Source organism: Carettochelys insculpta, chromosome 1 (genome assembly GCF_033958435.1).
Source record: "Carettochelys insculpta isolate YL-2023 chromosome 1, ASM3395843v1, whole genome shotgun sequence".
Classification (NCBI taxonomy): Eukaryota; Metazoa; Chordata; order Testudines; family Carettochelyidae; genus Carettochelys; species Carettochelys insculpta.
The window spans coordinates 198,385,471-198,406,477 of NC_134137.1; the positions used below are offsets into that span (position 1 = coordinate 198,385,471).

Below are 21,007 nucleotides of genomic sequence, written 5' to 3' on the forward strand. Positions count from 1 at the left end.
GCTTTGACATTGAGAGTAGAACGGCTTGAGTCGATAGTGAAACATATGTTGAGATTGGCACTGAGAGACGGTCTTCGTTTTTCAGTCCCCGACGTACCTGTCAAACCTGCTGTCTTATGGTTTGTCCGGAGGGGGCGCGGCCCTGCTGGGGCCAACCTCTAGAGGCCTTATACTGCTGTGGCTGTTGGCGCCCCTGGTCATACCCCCGTTGATACTGAGTACGCTGCAGTTAATAAGTGTAACGCCGTTGCTGAGGGTAAAACTTCTTCCTCCTGTACGGCGGGGTGTATATACCCAGGGTCCTATGAGTAGCTCTCGAGTCCTTGCTGGAGTGCAGGACCAAAGTCAGTTGAGTCCGCAAATAACTTCTGCCTATCAAAAGGAAGATCTGCGATTTTTACTTGCAGATCCTTGGGAATTCCGGACGTCTGGAGCCACGATTCCCTGCGCATTACCACCGCAGTGGCTGTGGAATGAGCCGCTGTGTCCGCTACCTCTAAAACAATCTGGACTCCTGCTCGTGAAGCTTCATAGCCCTCCTGAACGATTGCTTTGAGGACCGGCTTTTTATCCTCTGGAAGGAAATCCATGAGTGAGGTGAGTCTAGAATAATTGTTGAAATTGTGGTTCGACAAATGAGCGGCGTAATTCGCCATGCATAGCAGTAAGGTACATGACGAGTAAACCTTTCTGCCGAGTAGGTCCAATTTCTTTATGTCCTTGTCTGATCCTCTGGATTTATATTGGGACGCTTTGGCTCTGTGTTGCAAGAATTCAACCACTAGTGAATTCGGCTGTGGGTGGCTTAGCAGAAATTCCATGCCCTTGGCAGGGACAAAATACTTCTTATCTGCCCTCTTGTTTGTAGGAGGGATGGAGGCTGGAGTCTGCCATATGTTGGTGGCTGACTCCATAATCGCTTCATCCAATGGGATGGCTCTCTTAGATGAAGCTGGAGGTCTGAGATTTTTGAGGAGCTTATGGTGTTTCTCCTGCACCTCCACCACTTGAATGTCTTGTGATTGAGCCACCCTTTTGCACAACTCTTGGAACTGCTTTAGGTCATCCGGGGGACAGATCTCTCCAGGAACAACTGCTTCATCTGGGGAGGATGAGGAGGCATCGCTGTGATACATTTTCTCTAAGTCCTCAGGTTCCTGACTCTGTTCACGTGTTTGTACTTTCAAGGTTTCCCGATGGGGTTCCAGATCCTTTGAACTACTCTCTGACTGGGAAATTTGTGGTGTTTCCCCAGGGTGAGACTGTGTGCTGTGATGTCGACGAGGCGTTGACAGGGATCTACCCCGAGACCCAGATCTCCTATGCCGATGTCCCGTATGGTAAGGGCGGCCATAACAACCAGGGCAAGGGCCCAGTGATGGGGACTCAGACCATGATCTGAAAGTGTAGACGTGATGTGTAGGAGGACGTGACCGTTGAGATGACACTGACATAGGCAGGGATCCCCTGTGCTAGTATTCATAGGGATCCCTGCTGGAAGTTGGTGAAAAATGTCCAAACCCGGGAGATGGCGGCTGAAGGAATGGAGATGGAAGCCTGCGGCAGGCTGTTGGGGTTGCTGCCCACTGAATCTCTGGGGGAGAGCAAGGTGATAATGGCAGTGCCTGGTCTTAGCCTTCGCCTTCCACCGTTTGGGCGCTGCAGGTGTTCTTATCGGCGGCGGGGGGCTCAGCACCATAGTTGGTGCCGTGCTCGGTTCCGTTGCTCCCGGTGCCGCTGCCCTCGGTGCCACTCGGGCAGTCTCCTCCGGCACCGTTGGGTCCCGTGCCGGATGCTCCCGCTCCGGTGCTGTCGGTGCTGCAGAAGCCTGTGCCAACATTTCCGGTGCCTGCATAGCCCTCAGTGCCGCCTCCTTAACAACCGGAGGCCCCTGCATGGGCACATGTGCCGCGGCCTTCCCACCATGAGAGGCCAGCGGGCCCAGGGCCGTGTTCCGCTTGCCCTGCTCATAGAGGTAACTGGCAGGGATCGAGCTGGTGAAAGCTTTTCCTTCTTCTGCACAGAGGAGGTCAGAGAAGCCGCCTTCCTCTTGTGCGAGCCCGAAGAGCCCTCCTTATGGGGCTTCTCCGATGTTCCAGGCTGGAGGGCCTTGTCAAACAGGAACATTTTTAGCCTCATTTCCCCGTCCTTTCGCACTCTAGCTGTAAGCTTAGAGCAATGAGGGCATTTCTGGGGGACATGGGCTTCCCCGAGGCACCGAATACATTTACTATGTCCATCTGCGGCAGGCATGGCCTCCTGACATGATTCACACTTCTTAAAACCTGGTGAGGACACTGTTTAAGCTTTAAAATCTTTAAGTGCTAACAGGGCACTTAGTTAATCAATCCAGCAACAGATAACAGCCAACAGTTAACAGTTAACTCTCGAGGCCTTCAGATAGCGGACCCGCCGGAGGCAGATGCCTCCGTCCCTTTTCTTGCTCTCTTTTCCTTTTAAAGTATATACACTCCAACTTAAACTACTATAATAACTAATTAACAAGCTATAACTATTAACAATAAGCAAAACAGAGTTTATCTGTCTCAGGAGTTGGAGCCGGAGTGGATTCCGTCTGCAGCCGTTGGCAGTTGAGAAGGAACTGGCAGGGACCAGATTGCGCACGTGACTGTAAACGTGCGAAGGACCGATGCGCATCGGCACATGCACGACCCGACAGATTGCTGGAAATTTCCGATCTGTGGCGCCGGGGCGAGCCCGACACCTACTGTGGAGCACCCACGGGGACCACTCAAAGAAGAAGAGAACATTACATTTAATTCAAAACTACAGAAGGCAGCAACTATGGGAAGCAGTTTTTAAACAAAACCAACTGAAAATACTTGGGAAACAGAGTAACCTTAACATCACAGTAATTCTTTAAAAAAAGTGATTAGCAATTCATACCAATCCAAAACCAGGTTTGAGTACTGACCCTGTGGAATCTAAGAAGGTGGTTTGAAAGCACGGAGCGAATAAGCAAATATTCAGTACAGATTTAATTTTGGTTTACAACTGTGCTATGCGGCCATAAAAGTCACTCTACAAATCTGCAGATCTTTTGGTTTATAGAACAAGGCCTAATCCATTTTAACACAGGGCCTCCCAGTCAAGTCATACTAACTTTTTTGCTTCAGTTTTGCTACCTGTATAATGGGCTTCCTCAGATTTTTGTTTTCCACCTGCAGACCTCAAAGGACATTAGGGTAAATGACATAGCATAGCAGGCACTATTTTACACAAATGGATAACTGACATGCAGATAAATGGAGTAATTTGCCCAAGTTCACAAAGCAAATTATCAGACACAGAAATTGAGTTCTGAATCACTATTCAATATATAACCTTGACTGCAGTGAAAGGAGACTCCTCACAACCTTCTGAAAGCTCAATTTCCATGCTGTAATAATCACACTTAACACCTACTATAATAGGACATTGGAATAAGAACTGCACGTGCTCTCAGACTGCTCCTTCTCACACTTCATGTTAAATCATCATCAAAAAGGATAGTTAGGAATCTACATACACTTTAGGGCAGGTGCTTTGTTTTACTGTACAAACATGGTATTGAAGAACGTAGGCTTACATAGCTGATATAAAAAAGTGAACAATATTATTTCTCACGTTTTCATTTCAGTTTGTACTGAAGTTAAAAATAAAATTAAAATGTAAGCCTTTAACTTCTATGAACAAGTATAACAGTAAAAGAAAGGATATTTTCCTGGAGTTTCAGTGCCCACTCTGTATTCAGTATAGCTTTGAGATGGATGAAAATTAAATATAAATATTAGATTTGCCCTCTCAAATGCGATGACCTTATTTGATTCATGTTTTTCACTCACAAAAGCCTGGAAAGAAAATAGATAGTTGCATTTAAATTGTTATCAAAACAAACCAAACCATTCCTTATTTATAATTACAACGCACAATATAAAGTTACATTGCAACTTTGCTTGTATTTAACTAAAAGCAAAACTGACAAAAACTTAAACTCTGCTATTAGCTAATCTGTGGACTCTCTCACAAGGTTTGTAACTTCACACCAAATTTCAGAGCAAAAAACTCTAGTTTTTAAACAGCTAAGTAGGATACATAAGAAAAATAATAAAAGTCAAACACATTTTACCACAGCAGATGAGAAAAATGAGACCTGAGTAGAATTATTTTAAAAACAAGGATAAATTATGCATTAATGTCCACATGCTTCTTTTCAAACATGGTGGGTTTTTTTTTGTTGTTGTTTTTTTTTTAAACTAAAGGAAATTCACAAAACTCCTTGTGATCTGGATCAGCATCACAGCCACTGTGGGTCATTCAGAAGCCAAACAGAAGATTTAAAATAAACAGGATGCTATTTTGTACATCGTGATGTCCACACGTAGAGGGATTATTATTTGCCCTTCAGAGCTGAAACTGTCACGGATGATAAGCCTTTTATTAATATATGTATGACTGGCAACAAAAAAACAAAACAAAAACTTATTCCATATGCAATGCCTTGAAGTATCCATTTGTTAAAGCTCCACACCGAAGAAAATGAATACATAGCCAGTTCAAAACAGTCCTTTCAAGAGAATGGATAACAGAACACCTTTTACACTTAGTATCTGAGCAAAAGCTATCATGCAATCAAACTAATTTAACATTGAGAAGCTATAGAAGGTCTACTGCTGTGTCAGTTTTATAACTACACCTATACTGCACACTGTAGGTATGTCTGCAAATACAGTATTGACAGCACAAAGTTCAGAGACTATAACACAAGATACACTATGCACCTTGAAAATGCTTTTCTGATGACAGAATAAATTATCATCATGAAAGGCAATGATCAAAACAATTAAGACACCCCCAAAACAACCTTTCAGTTAGATTACAAGCAGAATTTTAGTTGCTTTAACCAATCGGAATTAAAATTTCTAAATGAAAAAGCAAAAATAATAAGAGCGCCTTCTGAAAGTAAACAGGACACTGTTTCAGGTTTTCATTATCTCCAAGAGACACTTCAGCGACATGTTTTGACAAGCTGAAATATGTAACAAGGCATTACAGTGCATAATAAAGTGCTGTTTGAAATTTTTGCATGTAGATTTTACATTATTAGAATTCTGAACATGTACAATGCTGGTGACTAAAACATAACATTTAGCATATATAGCTTACCTGGGGAGATGCAAGCCAGCCAAATCTTTCTTCCAATTTATTCATATCTCTATCAAATGCATTTAGGAATCTATAGCGAAGAAGCTGATCATCAGCTAAATGAAACTGTCTCCTGGCATAATGGTAACTCTCGTTGTTTCCTTTTCTGGGAAAGTCCAGCCATTCTGGATGCCCAAATTCATTACCTGTATTTAAAAATATTTATTAAAGAATGGTAAGAAATAGACAGACATGATTAAGAGATACTGAGAACCTAAATCTGCATTTTTGTACACTTAAACAATTGAACTACTCCAAAATCTAGAATCTAAACATCTTTATTTCCCTACATAAAGATTCTTTACAATGTTAAAAAGCTCCTAAGAACTCCATGTGGTATTAGGATTGCAGTAGGCTGATGTGACCACTGGACCACATTAGTGCTGTGACTTCTTATGCAGGCCACATGCAATATGCAAGCTATACTTATCAGAGGCTTACCCACTTGTGTTCATGCAGCACTTAATGATCACGCTCCCCAGTCAGTACAACTAACAATCAGGCTCACAGTCATTAATACAATATCAGTTAAGATGTAAACAATTCTGGGGAAACAAAACCTGAACAAGTCACTTCTTCCTACTAACGACTGTCCACCACAGCGAACAAGAGTATGGGCGGGGGAGCTTTAGGAATTCTATTGGAACATTATCATCGACTGCTCTATAGATAAGCCAACGTGCAGCAAACTGAATTTCATGTTGACAAACACAATCATTACATTTCACGTTCAGCTCAAAACCATAAACCAAGCATGAACTAAAAAGATCAGAATCACATCAGGACTTTGACAATGACCTTGGCGTAATAGTGCACTGCACATTAACCATGCTGACAATATGAGGAGGAAATTGATTAAAAAATATTGAGGTACTGCTGTAGAACAGAAGCTCTCTCTAATCAAATGTAACAGAGGTTAAAACTGCCAAATCTGGCACTCTCTCATCTGGCAACATCCATTGTCCAGTAGGATCACAGATCTTGCAGGACCAGAGAGTCCTGAGACTGGAAGGAACAGGAGTCAGCCAGACCAGGAGCACGAGCCCAGAAGCAGCAGCAGGGAGTGGCAGCTAGTAAGCTGGCAGCCCAGACTCATGGCAGCAGCCAGGCGGGAAGCGGCAGCCAGGGTTGCATGCAAAGCCACTGGCTGGGGAGCAGCAGCTCATCCCCAAGGCTGGGAGGGAAGCCAAGGTTGGGGCTGCGCAAAGCTATGGCCACTGGAAGTTGTGGCTTGGGGTGCCTGGGGCTGAGACCCAGTGGCTGGGGAACCTGTGGGTGATTGTGGGGAGAGAGGGTTGGGAAGCTGCGGCGAAAGTTTGGAGGGGAACCCAAGAAGCAGGGGCTGAAACCAGGGGCTGAAACCAGGGGCAGGGGGCAGAATTGATCATCCCTGGTCCAGCAAAATCCTTTGTCCAGGACCACTGAGGTTCAGACAGTGCTGGAGGAGGAAGGATGAACCAGTGTTGTCTTTTAAAAGCCACATTAAGATGTTCTTTTCTGCTGTGATCTCCCTGCTATTTAAAAGCCGTTTGAACATATGTAATATGACTGTGAAAGATGGCAAAACACCCTCTCCTCAACCAAGAAAAACCAAACTCACTCAACCCATGCTCAGGCCTTTAAAAGTCAGCTACTATATGCACTGTGAAGGCAGACAGTGAAATCAAAATATGTTTGTTTTAGAATAATGTAAACAGTGAAATGTATATTTAATTACAGAAAATATTGAAAGTCTACATACTGCAACTTCAAGTTAGTATTTTCACCTTTCCAAAAGAGTATAAAGTGCATACAACTTTATACATGTGATATTTCTAAATGACACAGAAAGAATAGGAGATGTTTCTTTTTTTTTCTTTTTAAAAAAAAAAAAAAAAAAAAAAAAAGAGCCGGGGGTGGGGGTGAACATGAACCAAATGGGCTAATGGAGAAAAAGGAATTTACAGGCGAGGTTTCATAATTTTTTTTTTAGAATATATCCTCTTGGTGCAAACTTTAGCAGGTTATTGTTCATTTTTGTACCTGTTGTTTGTTTTATAGCATTTTTAGTTAACAAGAGAAGTTGAATAGCCTTGCTCTGTAAAGTCAGTCTTAACATCAAGCAGCTATCATATATAAAAGATACGAGTGGTTCATAAGAAAATGTTTTCTCTTCCATGAAAAAAGAAAAGTTATCCAAAAGTAGCTTTTGGATTGTGGGATGGATAAAGGTAGTTTATATTTGCGAAAGGAATACTCCTTTCATTAGTCAACCACAATTACTCTGTCACTTGGAAAGCATCAAGTCTCCCCATCTCAAGTGAGAATTCACATCTCACAGAATGTCATGCTTGATTGTCATCTTAGTAGCACTGACTGGGCTGACAATTGTTTAAAAAAAAAAACCTGAAGGCTTTTTAAATCTAACATTGAACAAAAAACAAACCCCTCTCCAAAAGAAAGAAAAAACAAAACAAAACAAACCGAGAAACATGTGACTAACAGGACTGGAGTCCACGAATGGTTTCAGCAAAGTACACACTAGGTCATTTAGTCTACATTTCATTTCTTCAAATACAGCAACATTCACATTTGAGTAATTGTGAAAACTTCTATGCACACAAGTACTATTGGGATTTCTTTTCCTGTAATTATTATTATTTTTTTTCTATTTGATGTGAGGGTCCAAGCTAGAAACTGGTACAAGTGATGCAAAGCAAGACAATGAAATTAACGGGGAAAAAACCCCATTCCTTTAATTGAACATTTTGATTAGTAAACATTTTTGTTTTGCTTCTCTGCACTGTAATGCATAATAATCATAGAATCATAGAAGAGTAGGACTGGAAGTGACCTCAAGAGGCCATCGAGTCAAGCCCCCTGCCCTCATGGCAGGACCAAGCACTTTCTAGACCATCCCGGAAAGCCATCTATCTAACCTCTTCTTAAATAGCTCCAGTGATGGAGATTCTACCACCTCCCTTGGCAATTCGTTCCAGTGTTTGATCACCCTGAGAGTAAGGAACTTTTTCCTAATGTCCAACCTGAACCTCCCCTGCTGCAATTTAAGTCCATTGCCTCTTGTTCTATCCTCAGAGGCAAGGAAGAACAAGTTCCCTCCCTCTGCCTTATGACACCCTTTTAGATACCTGAAAACTGCTATCATGTCCCCCCTCAATCTTCTCTTTTCCAAACTAAACAAGCTCAATTCTTTCAGCCTTTCTTCATAGGTCATGTTCTTTAAGCCTTTGATCATTCTCGTTGCTCTCCTCCGGACCCTCTCCAATTTCTCCACATCCTTCCTGAACTGCGGTGCCCAGAACTGGACACGATACTCCAGCTGAGGCCTAACCAGCGCAGAGTAGAGCTGGAGAATGACTTCTCGTGTCTTGTTCACAACACACCTGTTAATGCATCCTAGAATCATGTTTGCTTTTTTTGCAACAACATCACACTGTTGACTCATATTTAGCTTGTGGTCCACTATAACCCCTAGATCCCTTTCTGCTGTACTCATTCCTAGGCAGTCCTTTCCCATTCTGTATGTGTGACACTGATTGTTCCTTCCTAAGTGGAGCACTTTGCATTTGTCCTTATTAAACTTCATCCTGTTTGCCTCAGCCCATTTCTCCAGTTTATCCAGATCCTTTTGAATTATGACCCTATCCTCCAAAGAAGTTGCAACCCCTCCCAGCTTGGTATCATCTGCAAACTTAATAAGTGTACTTTCTATGTCAATATCTAAATCGTTAAAGATATTGAACAGAACCGGTCCTAAAACAGACCCCTGCGGAACCCCACTAGTTATTCTTTTCCAGCAGGATTGAAAACCATTAATAGCTACTCTTTGGGTATAGTTATCCAGCCAGTTGTTCACCCACCTTATAGTAGCCCCATCTAAGTTGTATTTGAGTAGTTTATTGGTAAGTATATTATGTGAGACCGTGTCAAATGCTTTACTGAAGTCTAGGTATACCACATCCACCGCTTCTCCCTTATCCACAAGGCTCGTTATTCTATCAAAGAAAGCTATTAGATTGGTTTGACATGATCTGTTTTTAACAAAACCATGCTGGCTGTTCCCTATCACCTTACCACCTTCCAAATGCTTGCAGATAATTTCTTTAATTCCCTGCTCCATTATCTTTCCTGGCACAGAAGTTAAGCCGACTAGCCTGTAGTTTCCCGGGTTATTCTTGTTCCCCTTTTTATAAATGGGTACTATATTTGCCCTTTTCCAGTCTTCTGGAATCTCTCCCATCTCCCATGATTTTCCAAAAATGATTGGTAAAGGCTCAGATACCTCTTCTATCAGCTCCTTGAGGATTCTAGGATGCATTTCATCAGGTCCTGGTGATTTGCAGACATCTAACTTTTCTAAGTAAATTTTAATTGTTCTTTTCTTATTTCAACTTCTAAACCTACCCCTTTTTCACTAGCATTCTCTATGTCAGGCATTCCTTCAGATTTCTCAGTGAAGACCAAAAGAAAGAAATCATTAAGCATCTCTGCCATTTCCAAATTCCCTGTTACTGTTTCTCCCTCCTCACTGACCAATGGCCCTACCCTCTCCTTGGTCTTCCTCTTGTTACCAATGTATTTGTAAAAAGCCTTCTTGTTTCCCCTTATGCTTGTAGCTAGTTTGAGCTCATTTTGTGCCTTAGCCTTTCTAATCTTGCTCCTGCATGCTCGTGTTGTTTGCCTATATTCGTCCTTTGTAATTTGTCCTAGTTTCCATTTCTTATACTATTCCTTTTTTATTTTGAGATCATGCAAGATCTCCTGGTTAAGCCAAGGCAGTCTTTTGCCATGTTTTCTATCTTTCCTACGCAGCGGGATAGCTTGCTTTTGGGCCCTTAATAATGTCCCTTTGCAAAACTGCCAACTCTCCTCAGCCATTTTTCCCCTCAGTTTAGCTTCCCATGGGACCTTACCTACCAGCTGTCTGAGTTTACCAAAATCTGCCTTCCTGAAATTCATTCTCTCTATTGTACTGTCTTCCCTTCTACCCTTCCTTAGAATTGTGAACTCTGTGATTCCATGATTACTTTTACTCAAGCATCCTTCCACTTTCACATTCTCAATAATTTTCTCCCTATTTGTTAAAACTAAATCTAGAACAGCTTCCCCCCGGTAGCTTTTTCAACCTTTTGGAATAAAAAGTTGTCTGCAATACAATCCAAGAATTTATTGGACAGTCCGTCCCCTGCTGTATTAGTTTCCCAACATATACCTGGATAGTTGAAGTCCCCCATCACCGCCAAATTCTGGGCCCTGGATGATTTTGTCAGCTGTTTAAAGAAAGCCTCATCCACCTGGCTAGGGGGCCTGTAGTAGACTTCTAGTAGGACCTCATCCTTGTTTTTTACTCCTCTGAGTCTAACCCAGAGACTTTCAACCCATCCATCTCCTACGTCCATCTCCACCTCTGTCCAAGTGTATACATTTTTAATATACAAGGCAACACCTCCTCCCTTCTTTCCCTGTCTGTCCTTCCTAAGCAAGCTGTACCCTTCAATACCAACATTCCAATCTTGAGTATTATCCCACCAAGTTTCTGTGATGCCAACGATATAGTTGTATTCATTTATTAGTACTTCCAATAATAATAATAATAATTTCACCTAGGAATTTAATTAACGTGCACCATTGCCCATATGCTGTATATATTATGCATTTCTTTACTGACACCAAGATGTAAGTTGATGTGTACAAATTATCAATTGCACAATTCTAATGAGACCTATGCATTACTAACCTATTCACTGTGCTGGCTATTTCCTTCATCAATATATTCATGTATTAAACTATAAATACATTTAAACCTTCCACAAAAATACTTTGGAATGTTTAGCTGGAGCTGGTTAGTGCTTGGCAGAATACCAAGGGATTGCTAGAATTACGTTGATCTTTTTCCTTTCAGACAGTTTTGATAGCTGCTCTGTATACCAGCAGTCTCCTAAAGAGCAAGGCTAAATTGATAAGGCAAAAGGGCAGTTTTGTGGGATCACTCAACATAAGTGTGAGAAAAGGCAGCAATCTATTGGAGCAGAGTAGATATTTAACAGCACTTAAAACCTTGAAATCATGCATTTTGAGGGATTACTGTACTTAAAGTACCAAGGCAACACATGGCTCCTCTAATAAGCTCCAGGCCGGCAGACTTCTGCTCCAGTATGGAGACCCTCTGAGTGAAGTGAATTTCCCAGACGTCTCCCTTTGACATAAATACACATGTGAAAGGGTTTGGATGTATGGGAACTCATCTCACTGGGCTGTTGCACGGTATGCTTGGTGCACAAGAAAAATGCTGGGAAGACAATCATCCTCTATTTCTACTACAGAAAACCTTGATCAGAACAACTCAATAATCACTCCAAAACAGCAAAAATCAGATAGAGATTAAAAAACCCTAACATTTAAAATAGAGGTGCATTTGATATAGATGTAGACCTAGATTTTTAAATATACTGAAATGTAACTCAGCCTGTTACTGCCTAAATCATTTAGGTGTCTAAATCTCATTTTTGAAAGGTCTCAGTCTCCTAAAAGCCTAAATATTATTACTAATTATTATTTGCAAAATATGAGATTTAAACACCTAAATCAGGTAAAAGTTAAGTACAGCAACAACCAAATACCTTTTAATGGACTCAAAAGCATGACTGAGCACTCACTGAAATCAGTTCATAGACACCTATACACAAGATTAACTAGTTGTTTTGCTCTACCGACTTCATCTTCTAATGCATTGCAAAAAATACCACCTTCTGCTTTTCTCCGAATGTTTTATTGACATTATATAATTTGCATTTACCACCTGTTCTGCTGCTCTTTCCTTCACACCTCTGACTTGTCTGGACTAATGTGTATATCCTCTAACAGGGGCTCAGAAGGTCTAAATGATGATGATGGCCAAAGAGGCAAGTGTGGAGATTCCTCATGAGGAAGAAATGTTGCGATTGTGGATACTGTAGCCACAACATCCCAGTATGGCCAACTTAATGGGTCTGGTGGGTGTTGAAGATAACCCCAGTGAAAAATGGTTGGCAAAAGCAAGATATTTCCAATAAGCTGGTGGGATCTTGGGGTATCCACAAGGACTGTATGGGAGGAGGGGCCTTATTTCCCGAGTCCTCCGATTTTGATAAATCAGAGCTTGGCGTGAATGGTGGTTCTGTTGGAACTGTCAGAAGAGCAGGCGTTTTAGGGGAAATGGGCAGAAACACAGCAAGTCTGACATAGGGTAGTACATCCTCCAAGGAGAGGTGGCATTGAAGATGCAGACACCTCACCTCAGTCTGGGCAACAATTCTTGAGGCTCAGCGGCTGACTTGAGTCCAGTGTCACTGACACATCCTTCTCAGTCAGAGTGGGACCTGGAATGGAAGACTGCCTTGGAACAAAGTTCATTTGACTTTAGCAGCACCAAGCAGGAAAAGTGGTTAGAGCTGACAGTCTGTGTGAAATCTTATGCTTGTGTATATCAGGAAGTGATATGCACAAAACTAATGGATGGCACAGTATCCTCAGAGTTGGAGGAAGATGTACTGCCATGCTTATATGCATGATTCCTTGCCTCAGAGTTAGACGCCACGACAGGCTCCATAGCTAAAGTAACAGAAGAAACAGATGGGGGTTCTGTGGTAGGACGCATGCTAGTTGATTACTCAGTCCCATGTGCAATGGGGTTCCCAGCCCTGGATTTAATTGCAGCCTCATTAGAGGCATCCATGAAGTACTTGAGCAAGACAGAACGGACATCCTGGTTGTGGGCTGGGAAGGAAAAACATACTCCAGGGCCCAGTCATGGGCGCTGAGGGTAGTTGTGAATCAAAGTCCTTAAAAATAGGGCATAAGTGGACCAAAGGACTAAACTACTACTTCTAAAACCTCTGATTTGGGGCATTGCACATGAGTGTAACATTCAGTGGAATACAATGGGGACCATCACTAAAGGATGAAAAGTTAGGTACTAAAAAACTGATCATCAAAAGTGTGTGCAGGAGCTCCTGAGGGTGGCCGGTAGGAATGGGATGCCCTGCAGCTTGCCTGCAGCACTGGGGTACATGTGCCCCCACCAGGGGATGCCCTGTGCCATGCACATACCTGGTGTGACCTCAGATAGGTGCAGGGATGCCCAGCTGGATGTATTCCGGCTGCTCAGCCCTGAGGCCATGGCTATCACCAGGACCACCTCAAGGTAGGAATCATACGAGAGTCCCTGGGGCTGGCTGGTGGTCTCAACCTCTTCCCTGGCCTCTTCGAAAGAGCCACCATCCTCCCCCTCCAGTGCAGCAGGGGGTCCCTGGATGCCATGGCCACAAGACAGCACGGTGGCAAGGGGTCATTGCCTGACATAATGTCCCGCAACTTCTTACAATACGGCCACTTGGCTGGCCTGGCCCCCGAGCAGTGGCTGCTGTTCCTGGCCCATGCATATCCCTGCCAGAGCTCTTTGATCTTGCAGTGGACTTGATCTGCAGTCTGGGCAGGGTGGCCAGGGCTGGCACCAGTCAGGTGCCAGCAGAAGCATTTTGATGGTGCCCCGACATATTTCTTAGGGCATCTTCCTCTTGCCAGAGTGTGAGGAGGAAGTCTTGCAGCTCTGGCTCCATCCAGGAGGCGGGGCTCTCTTCTTAGGGGGGTCATCCCCCTCCAGGCTGCCATCATCCGGCTCTCCAGGGCTACCCAGGGCACATGGGGAGGCAGTGGGCTGGGTGCTGCAGTCCAGCACGTGCTGCCAGCCTCACAGCCCCTGTTTCCTGCTCCAGGGTTTCTAAGGTCCATGGCTTTAACTGCTGCTGGAAGCAGGCACCATAGAGCACCCTATGAGCCTGTTAGATTGTCTCCCAGCTTGGAGGTGGTGGAGGGGAGGGGAGCCGACATGGTGGACTGCTTCTTCTGGAAGAAGCAGTCCATGAGCATCCAGGTGTGCTTTTTTCTGGAAGAATCTTCCAGATGAAGGTGTTATTCCCCTTATGAAAGTAGCATTAGGGATCCAGAAGTGCTGTTTTCTTCCATATTCCTTCTGCAAGAGCACCTTACACATGTGGATGCTCCCCCAATCTTCTGGAAGACGACTGACACGTGTACAGATACCGCAGGTGTTTAAAAGACAAAACAAAAAAAATATATATAGTTTGATCATGTCACAGTGGGAGTTTTTTAAAATAACCCCAAGAGATGTGTTGCACCCACTATCTAAAACTTTAAATATTACTGTTCTTCCATAATTATCAAACTTGCTCCACTAGACACTCTTTGCAACATGAGTTCAACTGCCTACATTTCTGAAGGAAAAACAGAGACCAAAAACAGAAAATTCAGGCTGACCTGAAGTATAACTGTGGTCATTTTGAAAGTGAGGCCTCTGTTATTTATTTGCTAGCAACAAGTGATTTACATCTCTTGAAAGGGAAACTCTTGACAAACAATATGTATCTTTCGGTACAGGCTAGCCAATCTTCTTTATGATAATCATCCATGACTAAATTTTATCCAGGCTGCACTGGATGAAAGGAAGACATTTTTTCACAGCAGCATAATTTTCTGGGAAGGAAAGTGTGTGTAGGGAGATTACTCAGTGTTTTTACAATGAATTTAGTGGGCAGACAAAGTGAGATAGAGGCATGAAAAAAAAAAAAAAAACCACACTCTTTCAAGCGGCTATTACCACATTGTGAGCCTTTTGCACCTGGGACCGGGAGGGCCTAGTGTCTAGGCCCCCCGGCCAGGGCCTGCTGGGGGGTCTTCAGCCCCACTCGAGAGTCTATGGGTTAAGTTTGGGGCATGGCCCCGAGAATCTATTCCCCCCTTTGGCAGGAGAGGGGTTCCCTGCTGGGCCGCTCTGCACTCCCTTCAGTGCCGGGGGAGGGAGGGTTCTGGGCTGCGCCCACCAGCGACCAACCAGGTGGCAGGTCTGGCTTGGGACCTGTTGCCTCAGAGACAGCTCCTGCTGCTTGGCGGTCAACCCCAAACTGGGCTTCCCTCCTTTTATACCCCCTCAAGGCCTGACATTGGCCAGAGGTGAACAGGGATGGGGCTGATTGGGCCAACAGGCCTTGTTTAACCCTGCCTTGCCTGACTTCCCTCTCACACTCTTACACACATGCTGTGTATATCATACAAAAGGGTACAGATCATCCTCTTCCTTGACAGAAAAAAATAAAACTCAAAATTTGACAGCAATCTGTTTTTGTCAGAAAATAGACTCAAACCAAATCTTCGTTCAGTTTCTGTTGAAAGTGACACTTCTTTGTAGGCCCAAATGGAACTGCTAGCAAGAGAGAGACCACATCTACACTAGCACGTTCTTTCAAAAGACTTTTCAAAAGAGGGCTCTTTTGAAAGATCCCGTGGCACGTCTACACCCAAAAAGCATTTTTTTGAAAGCAAATTGAAAATGCAGTGCTCCTTTAGAAAGAAGTCTGCCACTCCAACTTCAGGAAGAATGCCTTATTTCAAAAGAAAACATATGTAGCCACTCCACAGGGCCCTTCTTTCGAAAGAACAGTCCTCACAGGACCTGGTTTTTCGATCTTTGGCCTGTTCTTTCGAAGAGCAAGGGCTGCGTGGACGCTTTCTTTCAAAAGTTCAGATCACTCTTTGATCCACTTTTTTGTGTGTGGGTACACTCTTTTGAAAGAGATAATTTTGTAAGAGATCTTCTGGAAGGGCTTCTTTTGAAAGATCTCTGAAGTGTGGACATAGCCAGAGAGAGAGAGCGCAATCACAAAATAACTACGAGCCCAACAGACAAGGCACTCAGCTGGCATCAGGACAATGAAGGAACTTCGACCTCAGTGTCTAACATCATAGATATAATAGCCACTAGCCTAGTGATTAGGGTATATAAGTGGGTGAGTTGGTCTGTCAGTTACAATAAATATGTGTTTCATCTCCTCCCTTCCCCAGGGAAAAAAAAAAAAAAAACCACCATCACCACCACCACCCAGGGGACTCTCCTTTTATTATACAATGGGAAAACATTCTGAAGCCTTAACATTTCTCAGGGTATGGGAAAAAACAGTTTCCCACCCAGCTCTAGAAAAATATACAACTACATGCACGTACACACGCTTTATTTCAACACAAAACTACTTATAGTACATGGCCAAGAAGAAAAATACTGAATTTGGAGTGGTGGCTTTTGATACTTTTTTTCTTTTTAAATACATTCACCTTTTCCTGACCTTTTCTTTTCCAAAGGAGATTCTTTCGAAATACATGTCACTTATAATAAATGTTTACTTGTCAAAGCAGACAGATATGTTGTGTTTTTCATTCAGAAGTAAAGGCAAGCAGGCACAGGTTAAAGCAAAGAAATAATTATCAAACCATTTGTTGTACTCTGTATCAAAGACTATATTCGAATTCAAGAGAATTCACAGGTTACTGTCTCCAGCTCCTGCAGAAGAATTGTTAGAAGTCTGCACTCTTGCAAGATGTTGTATTCATCTAATATTTATTCTACTGTTAAAAGATCCATCAGTTTAATTTTTCAGCTTAATATACTGGATAGTTCAAAGAACACCAGTCTATGTCTTTGTATGCAGGTTGTCAGCTAAGATAAATACAGCTAATGTTTAATTCTGTGTATATGTTATGAATACTTCCCCCATCCCATTTACCCACAAGGGCTTCATTTCTTTGACATATATGTCTACAACTCTTAAGACTTATTTTTAATTTAAAGATTTTGCTGATCTCTGCATCTTCCAAGTTCACAGTGATAAATACTTAAATACTTTCTGCAAATCATACTCATTGTAATCTACTTCTGCCAAAACCATTTAACAAATGAGAAAGACAAGAGCCTTACTGAAAAGATTTCTCAGCCTGTAATAGTTCCATTCCATCCCCCGCTTTTTTTTTTGATTTACAAAGTGAAAGGGCCTGCATGTGAAATTCTGCTAAAAATCTGAAAAACAAACCAACCCACAAACCACCCTTATAATGCGAAAAAAAAAAAAAAAGCATGTTATTTTTCTGTTCTGTTTTGTTAAATGAAAATTCTGCTTGATGGTATGATGGATGCCATTGTTGCTATTGAATAGTAACAGAGAGGTAGCCACGTTAGTCCATACTCCAACAAAACAAAGCAGCAGAAATGTAGCACTTTAAAAGACTAACAAAATGATTTATTCGGTGATGAGCTTTCATTGGACAGACGCACATCATCAGACCAATCTCGTTTCCAATGCGGACTGTATTGGAAATGAGATTGTTCCTATCGCTAGTCCAAACAACTGCTAGCTGCATCTGAGAAGCTATTTTGCCTTATTCTTTAGCATAAGTTACAGCTACACTAGGGTAGAAAGTTGCTCCCAGGTACACAACTGTAGCCATGCTATTAGCATAGATTGAGATGACATATCAATCGATTTTGGTACCCTGTGTAGACGAACTCTTCAGACCAGCTTCCCCTACTCCATGCAAAAGTATGGAGTACCAGGGTCCATGGCTGAATCCAAAGAGATGGATTTTGCTGCATCTTAACAAGCAGCAAAACTAAACTCCAGAACATTGACCGCGGTGCTGCTGACTGGCCAGTAAGTGTAGATTGAACCATGGTGGACAACTAGTCTCAGGTTCAATGATGAAAATACAGGGGGTCTCCTTTATAAGTCATGGTTAGGGACTGCAAAGTCATGACGTATAGTGAAATGATGTGTAAAGGGGAATTTTCCCCCATAGGAATACATGTAAATACAGGGGTTAGAGAATTCAGTTAGAGAAGCAAGAGATTTCAGTTAATTAGGCGATTGTTGTTGATGCCCTACTTTCCTTCCTTCTGCCTGGAAAAATGGCCATTTGCTTTCCATGGGAGGGGAATGAAGGCAATGCAAAGTGGTAAGATCACATCACATCCCTGCAACCACTTGTGGGGCATTTTTTTTTCCCTCATGCTGGACTAGTGAAAATACACAGAATGCTATAGGGATGAGGGAACTGTGAGATAGGTTCCCACAATGCACTATTCCAACAGTCAATGCTTGGCAATAAAAAGTGTGGCAGCAATAAATTGACTTTGTGGGGAGCCTAACCAATACCATCCTAGGGATTTGGTCCCCCTGACCTCTCCCCCACTTTTTTTTTTTTTTTTAAATAATCTTGGCCTACCCAATACCTTCCAATTCCTCACAGACTATTTCTGATTAACTGGTATCTTGTCACTGACTCATATCAAAACTGGCTTTGCACAGAAATTAAAACAAATAAAAAACAAAATAATGCACTAAATGCATGCCAATAGGATTGTTCTGTACTAACGTTCCAGGTACTGTAAATGGACGAATCTTTTTATCTGCTCAGGCACAAAAAAGAACAATTTGGCTGAATAATATCTGTATAATGCCTATATGTGGGAGCTCCAGGTGATTCAGGGCTTGTCTACATGGCAAAATAGACTGGCATGAAAAGACCTTGTAGCCAGATACAAAGTCAACTGAAGTCAAGGGCAGTTGTTTCGCCAGGCATTTTTCACAAATAACAAGCAGTCCTGTTTTAGCACCTTAGAGATGAACAAATTAATTAACTGAAACTTTTGTGCATAAGATCTACTATTTCTGCAATAAAACACAGATAAAACAAAACATATGGCTGTCCCATTTAAGCCATCATATGCCAAAATAACACTGTTTTCAAAAGAAAGTTTAAAATTCTAAAACACACTTATTTGCTATTTTCAGTCACCAAATATTTTGTGTTAATATTCAGAGTAGGACACTGTTCATAACAAGGGGAAAAGAGTTACATTTGAATGTTTTAGTGAGTCCAAGCTACTAATTTTCCAACAAAATCTTTCTGGAGATACTTCATAATGCATTCTACTCATATCTTTTAAACATAACGTATTTATGAATTAGAATAGCAATGGGAATTATTTGCTTTTCTTAACCATTTACACACCACACTATGTCCTGCCCATTGTTTCCAAATAATGTCTTGTTGAAATGCACCTTACTAGCAGCAATGGCTTTCAACTTAGCACATCTTTATTGCTTTTAGTGCCTAGATACGTAGCATATATTATTTAAAACTCATTTTGTAGAGAGTCCTGAAATATTTAGGAACATATGACAGAAACATTGCACTCCAAGTCATTTATGTTATTGAACTGCAAAGTGTCTTCAACAGAGGAGTGACAGACATTGAAAAAAATATTATGAACTGAAGTTTTGACACAGATGCCAAATATTTCCTTTCACGTATAGCACAATAAAAAATGTCAATCTATAGAATCATAGAAGAGTAGCACTGCTTAATTTCAAGAATGGATTAAAAAGGTAGAAACGTAAACCACAAAAGTCTACTGATTAATATACCGTGGGCAAAACCCTGGACCTATTGAAGTCAAAGGGAGTTTTGCCACTGACTTCAATGGGGCCAGATATTTGTCGGTAAGAGAAACAAAAAATATAAAAAGGAGGACGAAAACCAAAAATTAAAACCAGGAAATTCTAAAGCAAATTATTTTGTTAGTCTTTAAAGTGCTTCAGGACTGCTTTTTTGTTTTGTTAAGGCTGAACAAAGTTTTGAGGACGAAGGGGCTTCTGGAAGGATGGTTTCCTTCTGGAAGATCCACACAGGCCACATGTCTGCTCATGTATTTGAGAGTACAGAAGAGCTGCTCCCAGACTTCGAATTACATGGCCATATGCTAATAAGGTGCAGGAAATTTACATCCTCATTACCATCTTCCAGGCCGCTCATTACAATCCTCCCTTCGGAAGAAGGGGCATGTGTAGAAGCAGTCTAACATGGCTACCTCTCTGTAACTATTCAAATGCACAGAAAAGTTAAATAAATATTATGGCCCTGAAACAATGCAAATTAAAAATTAATTTTACATACTATCTTTCTGTTGTTATAGTATGAAAGCTACTTAAGGCAGTGCTTTCAACTGGAACTTCAGAAAAATTGAGAAGTTGAAAACAGAAGTTTGGATTGATTCTAGGAAGCAGTTCAAATGCAAATACTACAACCTTTCGTGTGGGGCCTATGGATCCACTCGATACTTTATTATACTGCAAAGAGGACTGAAATAGATTTCAAAATTGACAAGCAACAAAGCTATCCGTGAGATTCAAAACTTGGTATATAAAAAAAATGCACAAAACAAACCTGTCAGATATTTTTGCAAACTCCTCCAGACTAACTAAAAAGAGCCATTATATTTGTCTTGCATTTGATGCAAATAATTTCTGAACATCCCAAGTGACATATCAGGACTCATGAACATACAAATATTCATGAAGTAACAAATATTCAAAATTACCGATGGGCTAATGTTAGTATTATTTTAAAATATCACCAAAACTTCAGACATGAAACTCCTATTTCATTGCTATTAGCAAAATAATGTATGTGATATTTCACAGGTATTAACACACACACAAGCAATTCCTGTCCATGAGAGCTCACAATCTAAAATCAGACTGAGGTGAAGAGAAACAAGAGGCAGCATTAAGGAAAGGAAGGATAAGACTGAGACAATACAAGGAATGAGGCAAAGTAACTAGTACAACAGCAGACAACAATGGGTAGTGCCAGTGTAGAATAAGGGCATTTTGAAGGCATTTGAAAGAGGAATTCTTGGCAGTCACCTGCTAAGGAGTATGATGTCTTGTCACCCTCCTATTTGCGAGTCTGTTGATGGTTGATCAACTCAGTTCTGGAGTTATAGGTCTTATCACAGAAAGAACAGGTATTGGTTGCTGTTGGAGGGGCACAGGGCAGTTTGAGATGATCTCTTCTTCTCCACCTCTCCTCATCTACACTGCTGTGGGATCGCTCAGTTGCGCTACCCGCTCATGGA

The 21,007-nt window shown here is 41.9% G+C and overlaps 1 protein-coding gene across 2 annotated transcripts in view; it reads right to left on the reverse strand.

Annotated features, from left to right (window-relative positions):
* GBE1 (1,4-alpha-glucan branching enzyme 1) overlaps positions 1-21,007 on the reverse strand; it is a 308,337-nt gene that overhangs the window by 53,815 nt on the left and 233,515 nt on the right. For both annotated transcript variants that reach the window (XM_074983475.1, XM_074983474.1), the window contains exons 13-14: positions 5,167-5,351; positions 3,721-3,851 (exon numbers count right to left, since the gene is read on the reverse strand). In XM_074983475.1, coding sequence (XP_074839576.1) covers positions 3,721-3,851; positions 5,167-5,351 — 316 coding nt within the window. The remainder of the gene's footprint in view (positions 1-3,720; positions 3,852-5,166; positions 5,352-21,007) is intronic.